The 18,729-nt window shown below is 45.5% G+C and overlaps 1 protein-coding gene across 2 annotated transcripts in view; it reads left to right on the top strand.

Annotated features, from left to right (window-relative positions):
* The first annotated feature begins 2,029 nt into the window (after positions 1 to 2,029).
* LOC137415435 (uncharacterized) overlaps positions 2,030 to 18,729 on the top strand; it is a 116,280-nt gene continuing 99,580 nt past the window's right edge. Inside the window, exons 1-3 of one of the 2 annotated variants that reach the window (XR_013621854.1) lie at positions 2,030 to 2,410; positions 4,129 to 4,329; positions 7,725 to 9,896. Coding sequence is in view for 1 of the 2 variants with exons in the window: in XM_078770193.1 (XP_078626319.1) it covers positions 2,059 to 2,410; positions 4,129 to 4,329 (553 nt within the window). In the remaining variant the exon portion in view is untranslated. Of the gene's footprint in view, positions 2,411 to 4,128; positions 4,330 to 7,724; positions 9,897 to 18,729 lie in introns of those variants that run through there. The other variant, XM_078770193.1, reaches the window with a different exon arrangement.

Here is an 18,729-nt window from a genome sequence, read left to right as displayed (position 1 = left end):
GCCGGGACTGGACTAGTCGTGACTGCAGGCCAACCCGGGACTAGACTCGTCATGACTGCAGGCCACGCCGGGACTAGACTAGTCATGACTGCAGGCCATACCAGGACTAGACTAGTCGTGACTGCAGGCCACGCCAGGACAAGACAACTCGTGACTGCAGTCCACGGCGGAACTAGACTAGTCATGACTGGAGTCTGCTCTGGGAGAAGACAAGTCGGGACTGGAGGCCACACTGGGATGAGACTAGTGTCTGGAGTCTATGCTGTGACTGGACTCGTCTGTAACTGTATCCTTTTCTGGGACTAGACTCGTGTCTCGAGGCCACACCGGGACTAGACTAGGGACTGGAGGCCACGCCGGGAGTAGACTAGTGACTGGAGGCCACGCCGGGAGTAGACAAGTCTCTGGAGGCTATGCTGGGACTGGACTAGTCTGTAACTATATCCTTTTCTGGGACTAGACTAGTGTCTGGAGGCCATGCCGGGACTCGACTAGTCGTGAGTGGAGGCTCCACCGGGACAAGACTAGTCGTGACTGCAGGCCACGCCAGGACTGGCCTAGTCATGACTGCAGGCCAAGCCGGGACTGGCCTAGTCGTGACTGCAGGCCACGCCGGGACTGGCCTAGTCATGACTGCAGGCCACGCCGGGACTGGCCTAGTCGTGACTGCAGGCCACGCCGGGACTGGCCTAGTCGTGACTATAGGCCACGCCGGGACTGGCCTAGTCGTGACTGCAGGCCACGCCGGGAGTGGCTTAGTCGTGACTGCAGGCCACGTCGGGACTGGCCGAGTCGTGACTGCAGGCCACGCCGGGAGTGGCTTAGTCGTGACTGCAGGCCACGCCGGGACTGGCCGAGTCGTGACTGCAGGCCACGCCGGGACTGGCCGAGTCGTGACTGCAGGCCACGCCGGGACTGGCCGAGCCGTGACTGCAGGCCACGCCGGGACTGGCCTAGTCGTGACTGCAGGCCACGCCGGGACTGGCCTAGTCGTGACTGCAGGCCACGCCGGGACTGGCCTAGTCGTGACTGCAGGCCACGCCGGGACTGGCCTAGTCGTGACTGCAGGCCACGCCGGGACTGGCCTAGTCGTGACTGCAGGCCATGCCGGGACTGGCCTAGTCGTGACTGCAGGCGACGCCGGGACTGGCCTAGTCGTGACTGCAGGCCACGCCGGGACTGGCCTAGTCGTGACTGCAGGCCACGCCGGGACTGGCCTAGTCGTGACTGCAGGCCACGCCGGGACTGGCCTAGTCGTGACTGCAGGCCACGCCGGGACTGGCCTAGTCGTGACTGCAGGCGACGCCGGGACTGGCCTAGTCGTGACTGCAGGCGACGCCGGGACTGGCCTAGTCGTGACTGCAGGCCACGCCGGGACTGGCCTAGTCGTGACTGCAGGCCACGCCGGGACTGGCCTAGTCGTGACTGCAGGCCACGCCGGGACTGGCCTAGTCGTGACTGCAGGCCACGCCGGGACTGGCCTAGTCGTGACTGCAGGCGACGCCGGGACTGGCCTAGTCGTGACTGCAGGCCACGCCGGGACTGGCCTAGTCGTGACTGCAGGCCACGCCGGGACTGGCCTAGTCGTGACTGCAGGCCACGCCGGGACTGGCCCAGTCGTGACTGCAGGCCACGCCGGGACTGGTCTAGTCATGACTGCAGGCCACGCCGGGAATGGACGGGTCTGTAACTATATCCTTTTCCGGGACTAAGCCAGACTAGTCTGTGAATAGATTCTATCCCAGGATAAGCTTCAGCTGAGCGCATTCTTAAATCGCTAAATACATGCACTGCCTCAGACACTTAAAACTAGAGGTAGCGCGGCATTCGGTAGTGCGCATACCTCCAATATAAAAAAATAAATAAATAAAAAGGATCCGGATCCAAATCTTCACCAAAACCTAATTATTTCGTCCTCCGAACTAAAGTAACGGAGGTAACCAGTGTCTATATAAAAGTTTCATTCCGAGCAGAAAGTTCTTCCATCTCCGGGTTTTCCACGCTGCTCTCAATCTTCTCATTCTCCTGCGCAGGCGCAGAAAATCACGTCACCACAACATGGATGCGAAGAGAGACCGTAAGACTAATTTTTCTGATAGGGAGATTCGGCGTTTGTTGTTCGAGATAGCGAATGCTAAGACAGATCGACACCAGTTCGGCGCGACAAGTTCAAATAACAGCAACATTTGGGAAACAATTACTGAAAACGTAAATTTATATAATGGAGGAATAATTGAAAGGACCGAGATGGGTTTGAAAAGGAAATGGGCACAACTGAAATTTGATGCGCTTAAAATAGTAAAAGAGCAGCAAAGGACTGGGCGTGTACTCCCTACGAAGGATTTCCCCCACTTGGAACTCATTCTGAGTGTTGCTGGTATTCGCAGCAATGTAACTGACGAAAGGGAAGGTATGTACAATTATACCCTACTCAGCTACTCTACATGCATGCACCCCTTAATCCCCTCCCCCCTCCCACCCCCTGCAAATCCTTCAACCCCCCTCCACAACCTCACCCTCCAACCCCCACTACCCCTCATCCCCCCCTCCCCCAGTAACTCTTCAACCCTCTGCTACAACCTCACCCCTCCAACCCCCACCACCCACCCCCCTCCAACCCCCCTCAATCCTTCAATCCTCCACGACAACCTCACCCCTCCAACCCCCGCCACCTCCCCCTCCCCATCCGAACCCTTCAACCACTCCTCTACAACCTCACTCCTCCAACCTCCCCCTCCTCCAATCCTTCAACCCTCCTCTACAACCTCACTCCTCCAACCCACACTACCTCCCCCCAGGAACCTTTCAATCCTCTACTACAACCTCACCCCTTCAACCTCCACCACCAGCCCCCCTTCCAACGTCCACTCCCCTCCCACAATCCGTCAATCTTCCTCTACAATCTCCACCCCACCCAATCCTTCAACCCCCCTCTACAACCTCACTCCTCCAACCCACACTTCCTCCCCCCAGGAACCCTTCAATCCTCTATTACAACCTCACCCCTCCAACCTCCCCCCCCACCCGCTCCTCCTCCAACCTCCACCACCCGCCTCCCTTCCCCCCAACGTCCACCGCTCTCCCCACAATCCTTCAATCCTTCTCCTCCTCCGCCTCTCCTCACCCCTCCCACCACCACCCCCCCCCCCTCCAAACGCCACCCCCACCCCACAATCCACCTCTACAACCTCACCCCTCCATTCCCCACCACCTCCCCCCAGGAACCCTTCAACCCTCAACAACTTCACTCCTCCAACCCCCACCACCTCCCTCCCCCCCATCCGAACCCTTCAACCCTCCTCAACAACCTCACGCCTCCAACCCACACTACTTCCCCCCCAATAACCCTTCAACCCTCTACTACAGCCTCACCCCTCCAAACTGCACCCCCCCCCCTCCAACCTCCACCCCACACCCCACAATCCTTCAATCCCCCTCTACAACCTCACCCCTCCATCCCCCACCACCTCCCCCCATGAACCAATCAACCCTCTACTACAACCTCACTCCTCCAACCCCCACCACCAACCCCCCCCCCCCCCCCTCCAACCGCCACCCCCACCCCACAATCCTTCAATCCGCCTCGACAACCTCACCCCTCCAACCTCCACCACCCTCACCTCTCCCCCACAATCCTTCAATCCTCCTTTACGACCTCACCCCTCTAATCCCCACCACCTTCCCCCCAGGAACCCTTCAACCCTCGCTACAACGTCACTCCTCAAACCCCCATCACCCCTCCCCCCCCTCCTGCAACCTCCAACCCCTGCCCAATCCTTCAACCCTCCTCTACAACCTCACTCCTCCAACCGCCTCCACTCCTCCTCCCCAAACCCTTCAACCTCCGTCCCCAACCTCACCCCTCCAAACCTTTCTCCCCCTCCCCCCCTACCCCCCTACCCCCCTACCCCATCCACTTGGCTGGAAGAAAATTGAACTTCTGATGTTAAAGTCTCAAGAAAACTTAAATATCCTTTGTATCCCCAAACGTACAACTTGCCTTCCTCATTAGCATAATGGAATAAATTATGTTAATTAGTCAGCCAGATATTGTACTGTTGATCTGTTAAAAACCAAATAACTCACGTGTGCAATTAAAATTTCTGTTTATGATAAACGTTGTTTCAGTTCCTGGGAAAGACAGCTTTGACACAGAATGGAATGTCTCCACTCCTGGGATCAGCGCACACACACCATGGGATGAGCCCATCCAGGAGGGGAATGTAACAACGGAGCCGGAGACAGCTGTGTACCGATCTGTCGGCGCACCATTGGATGAGCCCTTCGGGAAGAAAGATGGAACTGAGCCACCTGTGCACGTACCTTCAGGTAAATATAAACAATCATGAAGATACCACCTCATATGAGGATCACCAGCTAAGTTTGTCTTTTTGAGTTTATAACATTTATCCTCTCTTAAAATAACATACCAACACGTTGAGGCTGGAGCTTATTATTATCTCACCTGGAACTTAGCTCAGGGGTGCTTGTGTGATGGCGTGCCGTCCGTCCATCAGTCCGTCCATCCGTAAACACTTGAAACTTCTTCTCCGAAACCGCTGAAGGGATTGCGACCAAAATTTGGCACAAATGATATTTGTTGTGTTGTGACCAAAGTTTGTTCAGGCACTAAGAAAATCGAAGTCTAAGGAGGTCTATGGGGGGGGGGGGGCAAAGTGGGTCCAGGTTTGACCCCCTAAAATAAGTATTTGCTTTCTTCTCAGAATGTACAGACACAATTCACAATTCTGATGAAAATTGACCACAACCTTAATCTCCTGTGTTGTCCCAAAGTTTGTTCGAAGCATTAAAAACTAGAACGCCACTCAGTAGAGCGCATACTCCCGCCGTGGGTCAAGTTGGAATATTACGATTTCACAAAAGTTTGAGGGAGTAGTTCAGTGACGACACAAGACAAGACAACACAAGACAGACACTGCACAGATAATAATATATATAGAATATATAGAAGATAATGTTAAAAAAAACAAGGCAATTTCACTTACATTTTCGGATTCAGCGCTCAATTCTATATAAGTGAGTGTATTTTGAAGCATGTGTGACTTCAAATAAAATTGTAAGCCAGGAAAAAACGTTCGTTTCATTCCTTAGGGATACAACATGTAAAACTGGCCCAAACGTCAAAACAAAACTCGCTCATTTTAAGTCGTACAAGCTAATGCGACCACTCCATTCTTCTGGGAAGAATCCCGTGCACATGCTGGTCACACTTATAAGTCACCTAAGTCTTTATAAGTTCATCAAATACTGCCACCGCAATTGACATTCGCTGAGGTAAATGTTGATGTCTCTTCTGAGGTTAAAAAAAACAGTTTAAAGCATTATACGTATCAAACGATACATTTTATGAAATGGGGAAACCTAATACACACTTTGGTGGTTTTAAAATGACAGAATATGTCTTTATTAGAAGGAAAAAAATGAACATTGAAGACGACGCTGCTAAACAATACACCGCTCTAACGCATAACCATGAGTTTAAACTACATTTACAACAAATATGAAAACTATTTTCATATCACAATGTTAAATATAGAATATATAGAAGATAATGTTAAAAAAAATGAGCCCTATCTTCCAATGGTAAAATATTCCCCAAAAAATCCTGGATTTTCCTGGATTTTCCTGGAAAAAATTCCTGGATTTTGGAAAAATTCCACAAAATTCCTGGAATAATATCCTGAGCTTCACCAAAAACTAATCAATTCTTCCTTATCCCAAGGGCAATCATCCCACCAACTTTCATCCCAATCCGTTCGGAACTTTTCCAGATATCTTGTTCACAAACACACGAACACACACACGCACACACGAACACACACACACACACACACGGACGGACACGATTGAATGCATTACTCCCTAGCGGGAGTAAAAATCGGGCCGTCGGGGATATACTGGGGGATTCCCCCCAAAATAGGTATTTTCTTACTTCTAAGAAACTGCACATACAATTCTGATGAAACCTAACCACAACGTTCCAATCATGAGCAGTGATCTACCAACGTTTGTTGCCAGCATTAAAAAAAATTGGGGTCTAAGGTGGTCTAAGGGGGGTGGGGGGCATGTTGCTCCCCCCCCCCCTCCCCACCCTCCAAAGTAGGTATTTGCTCTTTTCTCTGAAACTACATATGCGATTTCAATGAAACTTCACCACAACCTTAATCGTCCATGATGTACCAATGTTTGGCCAAGGCATTAGAAAAATTGGGGTCTGAAGAGATACATTGCATTCAGAAAGTATTCAGACCCCTTCACTTTTTTCACATTTTGTTATGTTGCAGCCTGAAACTGAAATCGTTAAATTAATTTTTTCCCTCATCAATCTACACTCAATACCCCATAATGACAAAGAGACAACAGGATTTTAGAAAGTTTTGCAAATTTATTAAAAAGAAAAAACTAAAATATCACATTGACACAAGTATTCTTACCCTTTGCTATGACACTTCCATGGCCAGACGGAAACCTCTCCTCAGTGAAAGACACATGAAAGCCCGCTTGGAGTTTGCAAAAAAGCACCTAAAGGACTCTCAGACTGCGAGAAACAAGATTCTGTGGTCTGATGAAACCAAGATTGAACTGTTTGGCTTCCGTCTGGCCACTCTGCCATAAAGCCCAGATCGGTGGGGCGTTGCAGTGATGGTTGTCCTTCTGGAAGTTTCTCCCATCTCCACACAGGATCTCTGGAGCTCAGCCAGTGACCATCGGGTTCTTGGTCACCTCTCTTACCAAGGCCCTCTCCCCCCGATTGCTCAGTTTGGCCGGGCGGTCACCTCTAGGAAGAGTCCTGTTTGTTCCAAACTTTTCCATTTAAGAATTATGGAGGCCACTGTGCTCTTGGGAACCTTCAATGCAGCTGAAATTTTTTTGTAGGCTTCCCCAGATCTGTGCCTCGACACAATCCTGTCTCTGAGCTCTGCAGGCAGTTCCTTCGACCTCATGGCTTGGTTTTTGCTCTGATATGCATTGTCAGCTGTGAGACCTTATATAGACAGGTGTGTGCCTTTCCAAATCATGTCCAATCAATTGAATTTACCACAGGTGGACTCCAATCAAGGTGTAGAAACATCTCAAAGATGATCAAGAGAAATGGGAGGCACCTGAGATAAATTTCAATTGTCATAGCAAAGGGTCTGAATACTTTTGTCAATGTGATATTTCAGTTTTTTATTTTTAATAAATTTGCAAAACTTTCTAAAATCCTGTTTTCTCTTTGTCATTATGGGGTATTGAGTGTAGATTGATGAGGGAAAAAATGAATTTAAACGATTTCAGCATAAGGCTGCAGCATAACAAAATGTGAAAAAAGTGAAAGGGTCTGAATACTTTCTGAATGCACTGTATATGGGGTGGGGGGGATTGTCAGGGTGGAATTGCCCCAAAAATAGGTGTTTTTTTTTGTTTGTTTGTTTAAAGTCTTATGATTACGTTAGTATGATTCTAGATGCTGCCCTGTCTTCCAGCAACCATTGAAATTGGTTTAAAATACCGTTAGTCAGTGAAGTATACCGTTTATTCTACCAGGTGAGCGCCACGGCATATTGCCCGTCTTTATTATCCACATGTCACCCCTTACGTACCATGTTGAGATGCCGCAACATTCGTACACCTTGACGATATGAACATAATTTCATAACAAAAGCATTGAATGTGAAACATGTTGTCATATTGATTTTGGATATCTGCGGTCCATGTCACAGACCTGGTCTCCTCTACATCAGCGGCACCCAGGCCAGTGCAAGATTTTGATATATCCTGGCTGTCGGCGGCGTCCAAGCACCACTCATCCTCTTCCAACGTGGTGAATGCCTCAGAAAGGAAGGGGCGGAAGTGGCAGTTGGTGATTACTCCAGAAACCGACGAAGAGGTTGTCCTCTTTAAGCATTGGATGTTGACAACGATAGAAAAAAATATAGCGAAGAAGAAATTGTTAGAAGTACAGAAATTCAAAGCAATCCTAGAAGTTGAAAAGCTAAAATATGATTTGGGTATGTGGGCATCTTAGAGGAAATGTTGTTTTGTATTCAGCCCGTGGCTGCTGGTTGCATCATTTTCTGGAAGGGATCAAAGTCAAGACCAGAAGATCTTAAGCCAGCCACCTTAACTCTTAAGCCAACACCTGGCTTTTATGGAGGAAATTAATTTGGTTTGAATGGGTCATTTTGTTGGGCAAGGATGATGTCTTAATAAAACTTTTTGTTTTGTAAAAGAAAAATTGCCCTTCCCTCCCCCCATCCCCTCTCTATTCTTTACAAGGGCCTCAGCATGCTTTTTCTAGTCTTGTATAGGGTTTTGATATATGTGTGGATGTTGGCTATCTTTGCAAACTTGTGCAATCTTGGACAATGTGTACAGGCCGGGGTTTCGTCGACTTAAAGATAGTCTCGATGTGCACTGAACAAATATGCCAAGTCTTCGTGCACAATGAAGCAGCTTGCGTGCATACCGAAGAGCAAAGCTATGCATTTGGAGCTTATGCCCGGTCTGTGCATAAGGGTCCGTGGGCTTAAATAGTCTCAGCGTAAGCTCCAGAGACTCTGCCTCGTCCTTGTCTTTTCATACCAACTAGTGGCTTCTGTGATGCAAAGCTTTAACATACATAAGGGGCTAAGTAGCTATGCACATGAAACATAGCATGTAATAAGTGCATGTAGTTAGGTTTATGTCTTTTCTGCAGCTCACCAGCCTTGTCTAGTTTAGGCTAGATCGGCTGGGATGTCTTTTCCACGTGTTCCCCCTTTGTCGAAACAGGTGGCTAGAGAGAAAATATCGTGTTAGACATTCACGCCTACATCGCAGCTGACAATTTCGGCATGCTAGATGTGTCCATATATGGAATGGGTACTGGCTAACTACATCCAGGAAGGTGATTGGTGCACGCTACCTCATGGACCTGACACAATTTGATGTCAGGTCCCATCTATCGACATGTTGGGGAGGTTGCGAGCAGAGATAAAAGTACCTATCACATGCTAAAACGGAGTCCAGAGAGTTGTTGGAAGTTGTCCACCGCAAAAACACTGACTTGCTGCTCGATTGGCTATTCAGCCCTTCTCCCGGACTTCTCTAACTTCCAATCGTACTTCAGCACCTGGGCGTCGCCCTGGGCCCCTCTGCCTGCATCCTATTTGGATACTCTGGTTCACCTCACTTGCTGCATGTTCAAGTTCTGTCACAGCTTGGGATTCATCCTTTGCATTATCTCTCTCTGCCCAATTTATATGAGCTGGGTTGACTTTTATGTTTGTGGGCCCATAGGATGGTAGTTTTTCTTATAACCTTGTATGGCTTGTTTCTGTTTGTCCCAGATTTTATTAAACTGTTTGTCATGTTCATAATTATTTATTTTTTATTGAGAGACTCTGCGTCTCATGTTACCACCATTTTACCGTGCTTACGTTTGGGTTAATTTGGGGTTCCTGGAGGATAAAAGGAGGCAAACCACTTGCGAACAGAACATGCCTCTATTTCTACGATTTATCATAACATAAATTAATGTTTTTTCCAAACGTCACACATGCTCATATGATGACCGACATTTTGTTTTTGATGACTAACGTATTTTCAGGGAATTCTACCACTTTAGCCATAAGGGTGATTGCGTCACCCCATCCACCCCTTGCCCCTCTCCTCCCTTCTCTCCCCCTGACAATGATGCACACCCACACACACCTGTGGCAAGTTTGGCTGTGAATAAACTTATATAAAATGCAATTCTGACGTGAAAAAATCACCACTACTTATTCCTTTTCCCTTGATATTCATCATGGAATGAGGCACATGTATTGCACAATATGCACTACATAGTGCTCAGAGCAACAGATATTGATGATTGTACATGTATGCAATAAAGACAATCGATGAAACACTCACACATCCTACACTTTATTGGAGTTATCACATATTTAGCTATTTCAGTCTTGTTTTGAGGCCAGAAAGACACGCTGTTAATCTCACTTCTGATATGTGGTCGATGGATTAAAGCAGAAAGCAATTCATACAGATCGAGAACGACACTCTTCGACATCACGATGTCGGCCGATATTTCTCCGCCCACATTATGACATCATTATAATACTTGTACCAAGTTTTAATTTAAATCACTTCAGCTGTTCACAAGTTATCACATGTTTACATGACCTCTGACCTTTGACCTAGGGATCTTAAAATCTAATCAGTTAATCTTTGCATCATTATACATATCTGTACCAAGTTTGAATTAGATCCCTTTAGCCGTTCTCAAGTTATATACCTATAACAGACTTTGACATTTGGCCTTTGACCTTGGGACCCCAAATCTAATCACTTCATCTTTACATCATTATACATACCTCTACCAAGTTTGAATTAGATCACTTCAGCCGTTCTCAAGTTATATACCTATAACAGGCTTTGAGCTCTTGACCCCAAATTCTAGTTCGTTAATCTTTACATCATTATACATACCTGTACCAAGTTTGAATTAGATCACAAGCCGTTCTCAAGTTATAGACCTATTACAGACTTTGAGCTCTTGACCCCAAATTCTAGTTCGTTAATCTTTACATCATTATACATACCTGTACCAAGTTTGAATTAGATCACAAGCCGTTCTCAAGTTATAGACCTATTACAGACTTTGAGCTCTTGACCCCAAATTCTAGTTCGTTAATCTTTACATCATTATACATACCTGTACCAAGTTTGAATTAGATCACAAGCCGTTCTCAAGTTATAGACCTATTACAGGCTTTGAGCTCTTGACCCCAAATTCTAGTTAGTTAATATTTACATCATTATACATACCTGTACCAAGTTTGAATTAGATCACAAGCCGTTCTCAAGTTATAGATCTATTACAGACTTTGGCCTTTTGACCTCATGACTCCAAAATCGAATCGGTTCATCTTTACCTCATTATACATACCTGCACAAAGTTTGACTAACATCCCTTCAGCCATTCTCAAGTTATCGCGGTAACGAAAACCTATCATGGACGGACGAACAGCCGGACTTTGTCGGGGGAGGCATAAAATATGGCTTTTGGAGCACAGTATTTGATATCTGAATACCGTATTTGAATACACCCAGGAAGTGGTCTATTTTTTTTTAAGTTTGGCATGATGAAGTGGGCCTGTGAATCTTCACTATTTTACAAACTACATGTGCATCACTTTACTGTAAGTGTGTACGTGCAGCATGCAACAAACATTTTACCTTATTGGAGATTTCTGAGGAAATCTTTATCAATATCAAGTCGTTCTTTAGCTCTGCACTAAAGCCAAATAGACTTTTAATCTTCCTTCTGTTGTGTGGTCGATGTATCAAAGCAGAAAGCCGTTCTGAACACATTACTGTAGTACACATAGAGTGAGGTACGTGTCATCTGGCACGATAAAGACGGTTTTAATTGTTGGAGCCACTCGAACCACGAAATGGATCACCAACCACTTCAGACTGTAACGACAATTTATTGAAGTACGTGTACACGGAGAGAAAAGTAATCGTATAAAGATAAGTATACGCAAAGTACCCCATCAATTCTCTGAAAGTCAAGTGTCGAGCCAGTGGTATTTATACATAGACAGGGAAATGCCGGTAGGAACAGCGCAGCATGTTAACTCCTCTGCTAACGTTGTGAGTTGCCGAAATGGCAGCCGCAATTCGTGGAAATGACTCCCCCACCCCTTACATAAACAGAGTTTAAAGATTCACCATTTGCCCTACTCCAGTCAGCTATGTTTCAATAAGCTCCATACAAATCTTCCCCAGCAACACAACAAACCCCCGACCCAAATCTGATCTTCATCCAATCAGCTGTAAGGTTACATGAAAACCCACAAGCCAGCAATAGACTAGACAGAATTCTGAGAAATGTGAATGTTATAGTGTAGCAGCATAGCAAACCTGTTGTGCATTTTGTGATACAAGCACCAAATTTGGCACAAATGTACATTAATATGTTGCGAACATTTTCAGATATTGGGCCACTTGAAATTCCGTAATTTTTTTTTTCAAATTTTTTCAAATTTCGTAATTTCAAATTTTTCAGGTGACACCGTCACAATTTCGGTCTTCGAGGCCGGCCGATATAGTGGGGCGGCTTAGCCCAAATATTCAAAAGAATTGTGCATTTTGTGATACAAGCACCAAATTTGGCACAAATGTACATTAATATGTTGCGAACATTGTGTGGTCAGCAATGAAGACGAGAGTCTGAATTACATGTATGCAAAAGACCTTGTGAACCAGTGAAGCAAATACACGGGTAAGCATGAATTAAATCTAGGGCATGATATAATTTCCATGATGTTTACCTCTACACTCAATGGTGGAAGGAGGTAATGTTTTGATCCCAGCTTGTCTGTATGTCTGTTTGTCTGTTAGTCCACAAAATTCCAGACAAAGCTTGTAGTAATGGTAGTTCTAGTGGTAGTGGTGATAACAGAAATTGTTATATAGAACTGAACTTATATTATTATTATATGCAGAAAATAACTTCATTTCTATATGCCCTGCAGTGGACAGGTTAATTGGTTTATGCACTGAAGGGGTCACCCTGGTGTGCACTGCTGTGTTCTGCCTCACTGAGTTGTTCAGGTATGATGTACTCAGCACAAGCTTCCGGTCGGCCCGGAGGTGGGGGTGCGGGGCCTGTCACGGAACGTCAAAACAAACGGCCTGCCGGGGCCGCCCAAAAGTCGGGCGTGAGGGACGCGTCCACTAATGGAACGCTTCTCGCTTCCCAGATCGAGGGCCACGTGGTCAGGAGAACCTCGTCCCTTCCGGTCACACTTTGCCTATCGGCCGGCCTCGAAGACCGAAATTGTGACGGTGTCACCCGAAAAATTTGAAATTACGAAATTTGAAAAAATTTGAAAAAAAGCATAATTACGGAATTTCAAGTGGCCCAATATCTGAAAATGTTCGCAACATATTAATGTACATTTGTGCCAAATTTGGTGCTTGTTTCACAAAATGCACAATTCTTTTGAATATTTGGGCTAAGCCACCCCACTATTAGGTGCATTTTTGGGTAAAAGTTGGGAACCTCACTTTGTAACATAAATAGGGTATGCTGAATTCGATTAACTTGGTTCCCAAGCCAAATTTGGAGTGTTTAACCTTCTAATTACCATAAACAAAATGGCCACCAAATTGCCATTTTTGGACAATTTCTTTGAACAAACATTTATATATCATGTATATACATGCAGCTCTTTTACTTTAACTTTACAACTTTTACCCCAAAATGCACCTGGAAGCTTATAGATGGCCTTTTTTCATAAATCCGTCGTCTATATTATGGTTGGCAACATATTGTAAGAGACATTCAAACTGATATTGAAATTGGACACTATAAAATGGGAAATGGTTTTAACAAGACTATTCTTTAACAAGAAAACCTTTTAACAAGGTTTTCTGTCTTCTTCCGACTCCTCTCTGGCCTTGCTCCCCCAGCTCTCTCCGTGCTCTGTCCCCAAATATTCCTACAGGTCACACAAGATCTGCCAGCAACCCTCTGATGGTTAAACTGCCGAAATCTCGGCTCTCTGCTCACCTTCACTCTTTCATTCCTCTTTTCTCCCACCTCTGGAACAAACTCCCACACTCCCTTCAATCCCTCTCCTCCCTCCAGGTCTTTAAAACAGCTGTCCACCACCATCTCTTATCTTCCCCAATCCAAAACCTTGATCTTTTCTACCCCCGCTAATTCACCCCAGATCCACCTTGTTTGAAATTCCAACTTCTTTCCTGGAAGTCCTGGCAGTGTCCATATGTTTTATACCTCTCCCACCCCCCCTTCCCATGGCTCCCCCCCCCAAAGCCCTCTCCCTCCCACAGATCTCTCGATGTCTCCATGTCTCTCGGTCCCTGCTCTCAAATGTTGTGTTTGTGTCCTTTCCCCTCTCTCCCCATCTTGTCTACCGCTCCCGATGTTATATGTTTTATGTGTCGGTTTGTCTTTCTGTGTGATTAATGTTCGCTCTTTCACGAGCCTCGATCTTGTATACAAAAAAAAAAAAAAATGTTTCATACAACCATTTATTCTAAAATTAAGTATACATGGCCATGAAGCACAAACATTCAGGAATGTCACACATGTTGTTTTGCCAAACTACATCAAATTCATACAAGGGGTCTGATCATCACTCTGTTGCTGGCAGGCACACATTGATGTGCACCTCAACTCTGAATAGCGACATTTGCAGCGTCGAATCTTGCATTGCTTCTGGCATGCACAACAAATCATCTCGAGGCAACTTTCTGGGATTGGACTCAGTGACATAAGAATAGGCTCGAGTCCTGAATAACCACTTTTCCATCCCATTTCCACAGGTGCAGGAAGGTCAGGTATGGCACAATGAGCATTTCTCCATACCATGGCTTGATAGTGTACCTTTTTCCATAAATCCGTCTCGTCTACAAGCAAGTTACAATAACAACTGCTGTTAAACCAAGAATGCAATTCATTTTTCCCTTGTAATCAACTTCCCATGATGCTCCTTATTTTCCCTTGGCCCAGATTGGACAGAAATTACAATTACCATTTGTCAGCTTCTACAGAATGTTCACCGCATGTGTATTTTACAAAGTATTTATCTGCTGTTTGAAGTGTAGATCTGTGATCTATTTTAAATGTAGCAGATTCCAGTGAAGAATGAATGAAAGAGTCGGCTATATCCTGTAGCAAATGGAACAGGAGAAAGGTTTCTGACAGACGGTATAGCTGCCATTTTTCCAGGCAGTCTTTAACATTTTTGCCAAGGACTATTACATCAAAACCTTATGATAGACAATGTTGCAGTGAGATATTTGAGAGTACAGTTTTGATCCACTGGTTTTATAGTTGTCTGCTGATGGAACTTTCTCTGGTCTGGAAAAATGCAAAGATGTTGTAGATCTCCCATCTCTGCTTCCTGCCACATTCAACTGTCCATGTGTGAAGACACTGGCAGATGAAGTCCACAACATTTCAGACTCTGGCCCTGGCTCTTGTTGATGGTCATCATGAAGACTGGTCTGATGGGGAATTGGCGACCCTGCACGTTCTCCAGCCAGTATGCTTCTCCAGCCTGGAGAAGTCTGTCTGTGGCAGAAGTCAGGATGTACCTGGTGCCATTGCAATGTCCATTGCGTACATCTACGCAGGAGCATAATTGGCCCATGCACTTTCCATGTCATCTGGTGTGGTGGCAGTCAAGACAGATTTTTACTGTTGAGGAATTCTGTTGGATATAGGCTCACCTGCTTTGTCTCAGCAATGGTGTCATCACCTTTGACGACATTTGGCGCTTGAGATATGCCACATGATGCTGTTGTTGGATCGGTCGACAGCATTTTTGGACGTGAGAACAGCATATTCCCCTCGCCAGCTTTGCTTTGTGTGTTGGTCTTCCAAACCAGTATATATACACAAAGAATTAAGTTAAGCACCCCCCCCCCCGTTTTTTTACAACCTCGCACATTACAAGTTTGTTGTCGTCAAAACAGTGTAATATACCCATGATATTGCTATATTTTCTGGAGAAGTGATATTATGGTCACATAAAAACATAACAATCATGCCGTTTTCAATATTTTATTCTGAATAATTTAAGGTGAAATTTTTTGGGAATTTTAGGCATATTTTCACCTCAATTTAAGTATGGAGCTATAGGTCCATCACGGACAGTGTGGATGACGTTTATGTTTTCTAACGTACAGTCATTGTTCTGAGAAGACCTCTAGCGATCTTTGCGTCAATAACGTGTGTAGGACCCACGTGATCGGATCACTGACTCAACCCTACGTCTCATAGACCCTGTAAGCCGTCGTATGCGTTGCTGTGGCAGGTTGTTCCATTCCCGATGTAATGCACGTTCCAATTCATCCAGATTGGCTATTGGAGGGACCATCTTCGCAATTTGTCGTCCCAACATGTCCCAAACGTACTCGAGGGGGTTCAACCTGCCACAGCAACGCATACGACGGCTTACAGGGTCTATGAGACGTAGGGTTGAGTCAGTGATCCGATCACGTGGGTCCTACACACGTTATTGACGCAAAGATCGCTAGAGGTCTTCTCAGAACAATGACTGTACGTTAGAAAACATAAACGTCATCCACACTGTCCGTGATGGACCTATAGCTCCATACTTAAATTGAGGTGAAAATATGCCTAAAATTCCCAAAAAATTTCACCTTAAATTATTCAGAATAAAATATTGAAAACGGCATGATTGTTATGTTTTTATGTGACCATAATATCACTTCTCCAGAAAATATAGCAATATCATGGGTATATTACACTGTTTTGACGACAACAAACTTGTAATGTGCGAGGTTGTAAAAAAACGGGGGGGGTGCTTAACTTAATTCTTTGTGTATACATGGTTGATGACTTCCTCTTCCAACAATGCACACAGATTTGATGGCAACTCAATGGTATCATCATCGAGTGTACCACATACTTTAGGCAAGCTTAGAGCAGTTCTGCCATAGTGGGAACTTTGTCATGCATGCATCTACGATATCAGGCCTGCGTCCTCGGCGAACAACTGGACGAATTTGGTGGAAGTCACCAGCAAGAATGAGTATTTTTCTTCCAAGCAGTATTGCTCTTCATGGTGTCTTGTAGTGAGCACTCCAGAGACTCAAGCACATATCGGTGAGACTAATGGGTGCTTCATCCCACACCAGTATGTCTTATGTCCCATGCTGCATCCAGGTGACGTCCATTCCTGTCAAGTGGAGAGACGTTGCATGTTGAGTTATGAAAGGGTGATATGGGCAGCTTGAAGCGTGAATGTGAAAATCGTCCCAGCTTGAGAAGTGTCGCAGTGATGACAGAGAAAGTGTAATGCCGTTCTGCCTAACATAGACAAGGATCATTTTCAGCAAGAAAGTTTTTCCTGTGTCAGCAAGAGAATCAAGGAAGACAGTTCCTCCATTTCTACTGTCTATTTTACATCGAATGACTTCAAAAGCAGCAGCCTGATCATCGATAGACTGTTGAGTACGTTCACGGAAGGTAGTACTAGCATTTGGGTCTATCTCCTCGGTAGCAAGGTCATGCTGCATTGGTGTGTATTTGATGGTGGAAGGCCAAAGTCAACTGTCTTTCTGTTCTGCTGCTGAAGCCGGTCGGTCATCAAGATCACAGAGCAAGTCGTTCTCGCTGGCCGCTTAAATAGCTTCATTGGTGAGATCCTGTTATTTGCAGTGGTAGTGAAAATCCTGCATGAGATCGTCAACGTACTGTTGGTACAGATGGAGTGGTTCTGTGGGCTCACAGAACAGCAGGATAGTAATGAATAGACCTCTCATGCTTTACTGGTCTTTGTGCATTTGCACACTCAGCAAGACACTGGAACCATTCATCGTCATTTTCAAGAAGATAGAAAATCTGGCAGGATTGCTTGAATGGATCGCAAACCTTTCCATCAATTGCTTGGACATCCTCAAAGCTTATGGCACCAGTTTTGTGTTAGAGCAGGAGACTGAGGTAGAACGTTTCTCCTTGTTTCGGATGTACACAGAACACTCTGCCGATCATCTGAGGCTTACTCCCTGGAGGTCTTGCTCGCCATCTCCAGACCTTTGCTGCTGGTTGCCAAGTGAAGTGTCCAGGAAAGTCGCAATAAAGAATGCTTCGTGCCTGTGTACCTTCACAATTCTTGTCTAAGTATGTTGTCAGCTTTGTGTAGGTTGCTGCTTCTAGGGCTTCCTCTGTGTTAGCTGGGTTGAACACCCACTGCTCATCTGAGAGCTGAACAGGAAAAGGGTCAACAGCTGGTGAGCAGTCTTGTGTGGGGAATGCAAAGATCCTCCATGTTTCCTCAGATGCTCCAATTAAGCGACACTGCTCGTACTGTTTGATCTCATCATTGTAATCCTCCATGACTATTCTCACATGGTCCACATCAGCTTCAAAGGTTATGGTGGCTTGGTCAGAACCATTGCAGATATACTTGTACAGGTACTTGACGGCTTTGATCGAAGCACAGATATCTACATTGATATGGGCATGGTACTTCTGGGGCAGCCATGGATTGTATGGAACAATGCTTCTGTTGTCAATGAGGATTGTCTTTCCAGCAAATATTGTTGCTGTAATGTGCCCACCGTTGCCGGGAAATATTCAACGATAAGTTGAATAGAAGTAATCTCCAACCTTTGTTTGAGCAGTGAAATATTTGGTGAAGTTCTTTGAGCAGCAGCCGTTGATCATACATGGACAGTTTGGGTTGACACCACCACATGGTCCATGCACCATTAATTTTTTCACATAGTCCAACAGGTCCTGAGTGCATGGGTTTGTGGGGATGAGGTAGTTCAGCACTGATGACCCTGTCCACATCCTGCCACTGTGTTGTTTACCATAAAGAATGAACAGGAATTGAAAATGAGGGTAGGCCAGTAGTATGGAAATGGGGTTCATGGCTCATGGTGCCCTGACTATGGTTCAACATGGTTCATTTTTCAATTTTCCCAATTTCAAAAAAAAATTATTCAATTTTCATTTTTTTCAATTTTATAATTTTTAAAATTATATCATTTCCCCAATTTTTTATTTTTCAATTTAATTTTCAAATTTTCTATTTTCAAATTTTTTTCCTAATTTTTTGTTTTTTCCCCTCTCCTCAGTGCAGGGTCGATATGTCCGTAACCCCAGCCCCATTCTTGGCCCATGCAGAAACGTACAGGTTTCCCCCTTCTCAACCGCCTCCGCTCGCCTCCCTC

Source organism: Myxine glutinosa, chromosome 1, assembly GCF_964187855.1.
Source record: "Myxine glutinosa chromosome 1, kmMyxGlut1.1, whole genome shotgun sequence".
In the NCBI taxonomy this organism is placed as follows: domain Eukaryota; kingdom Metazoa; phylum Chordata; class Myxini; order Myxiniformes; family Myxinidae; genus Myxine; species Myxine glutinosa.
The sequence above is the reverse complement of the archived record's forward strand: the minus strand, read 5'-3'. Positions and strand labels throughout refer to the sequence as shown.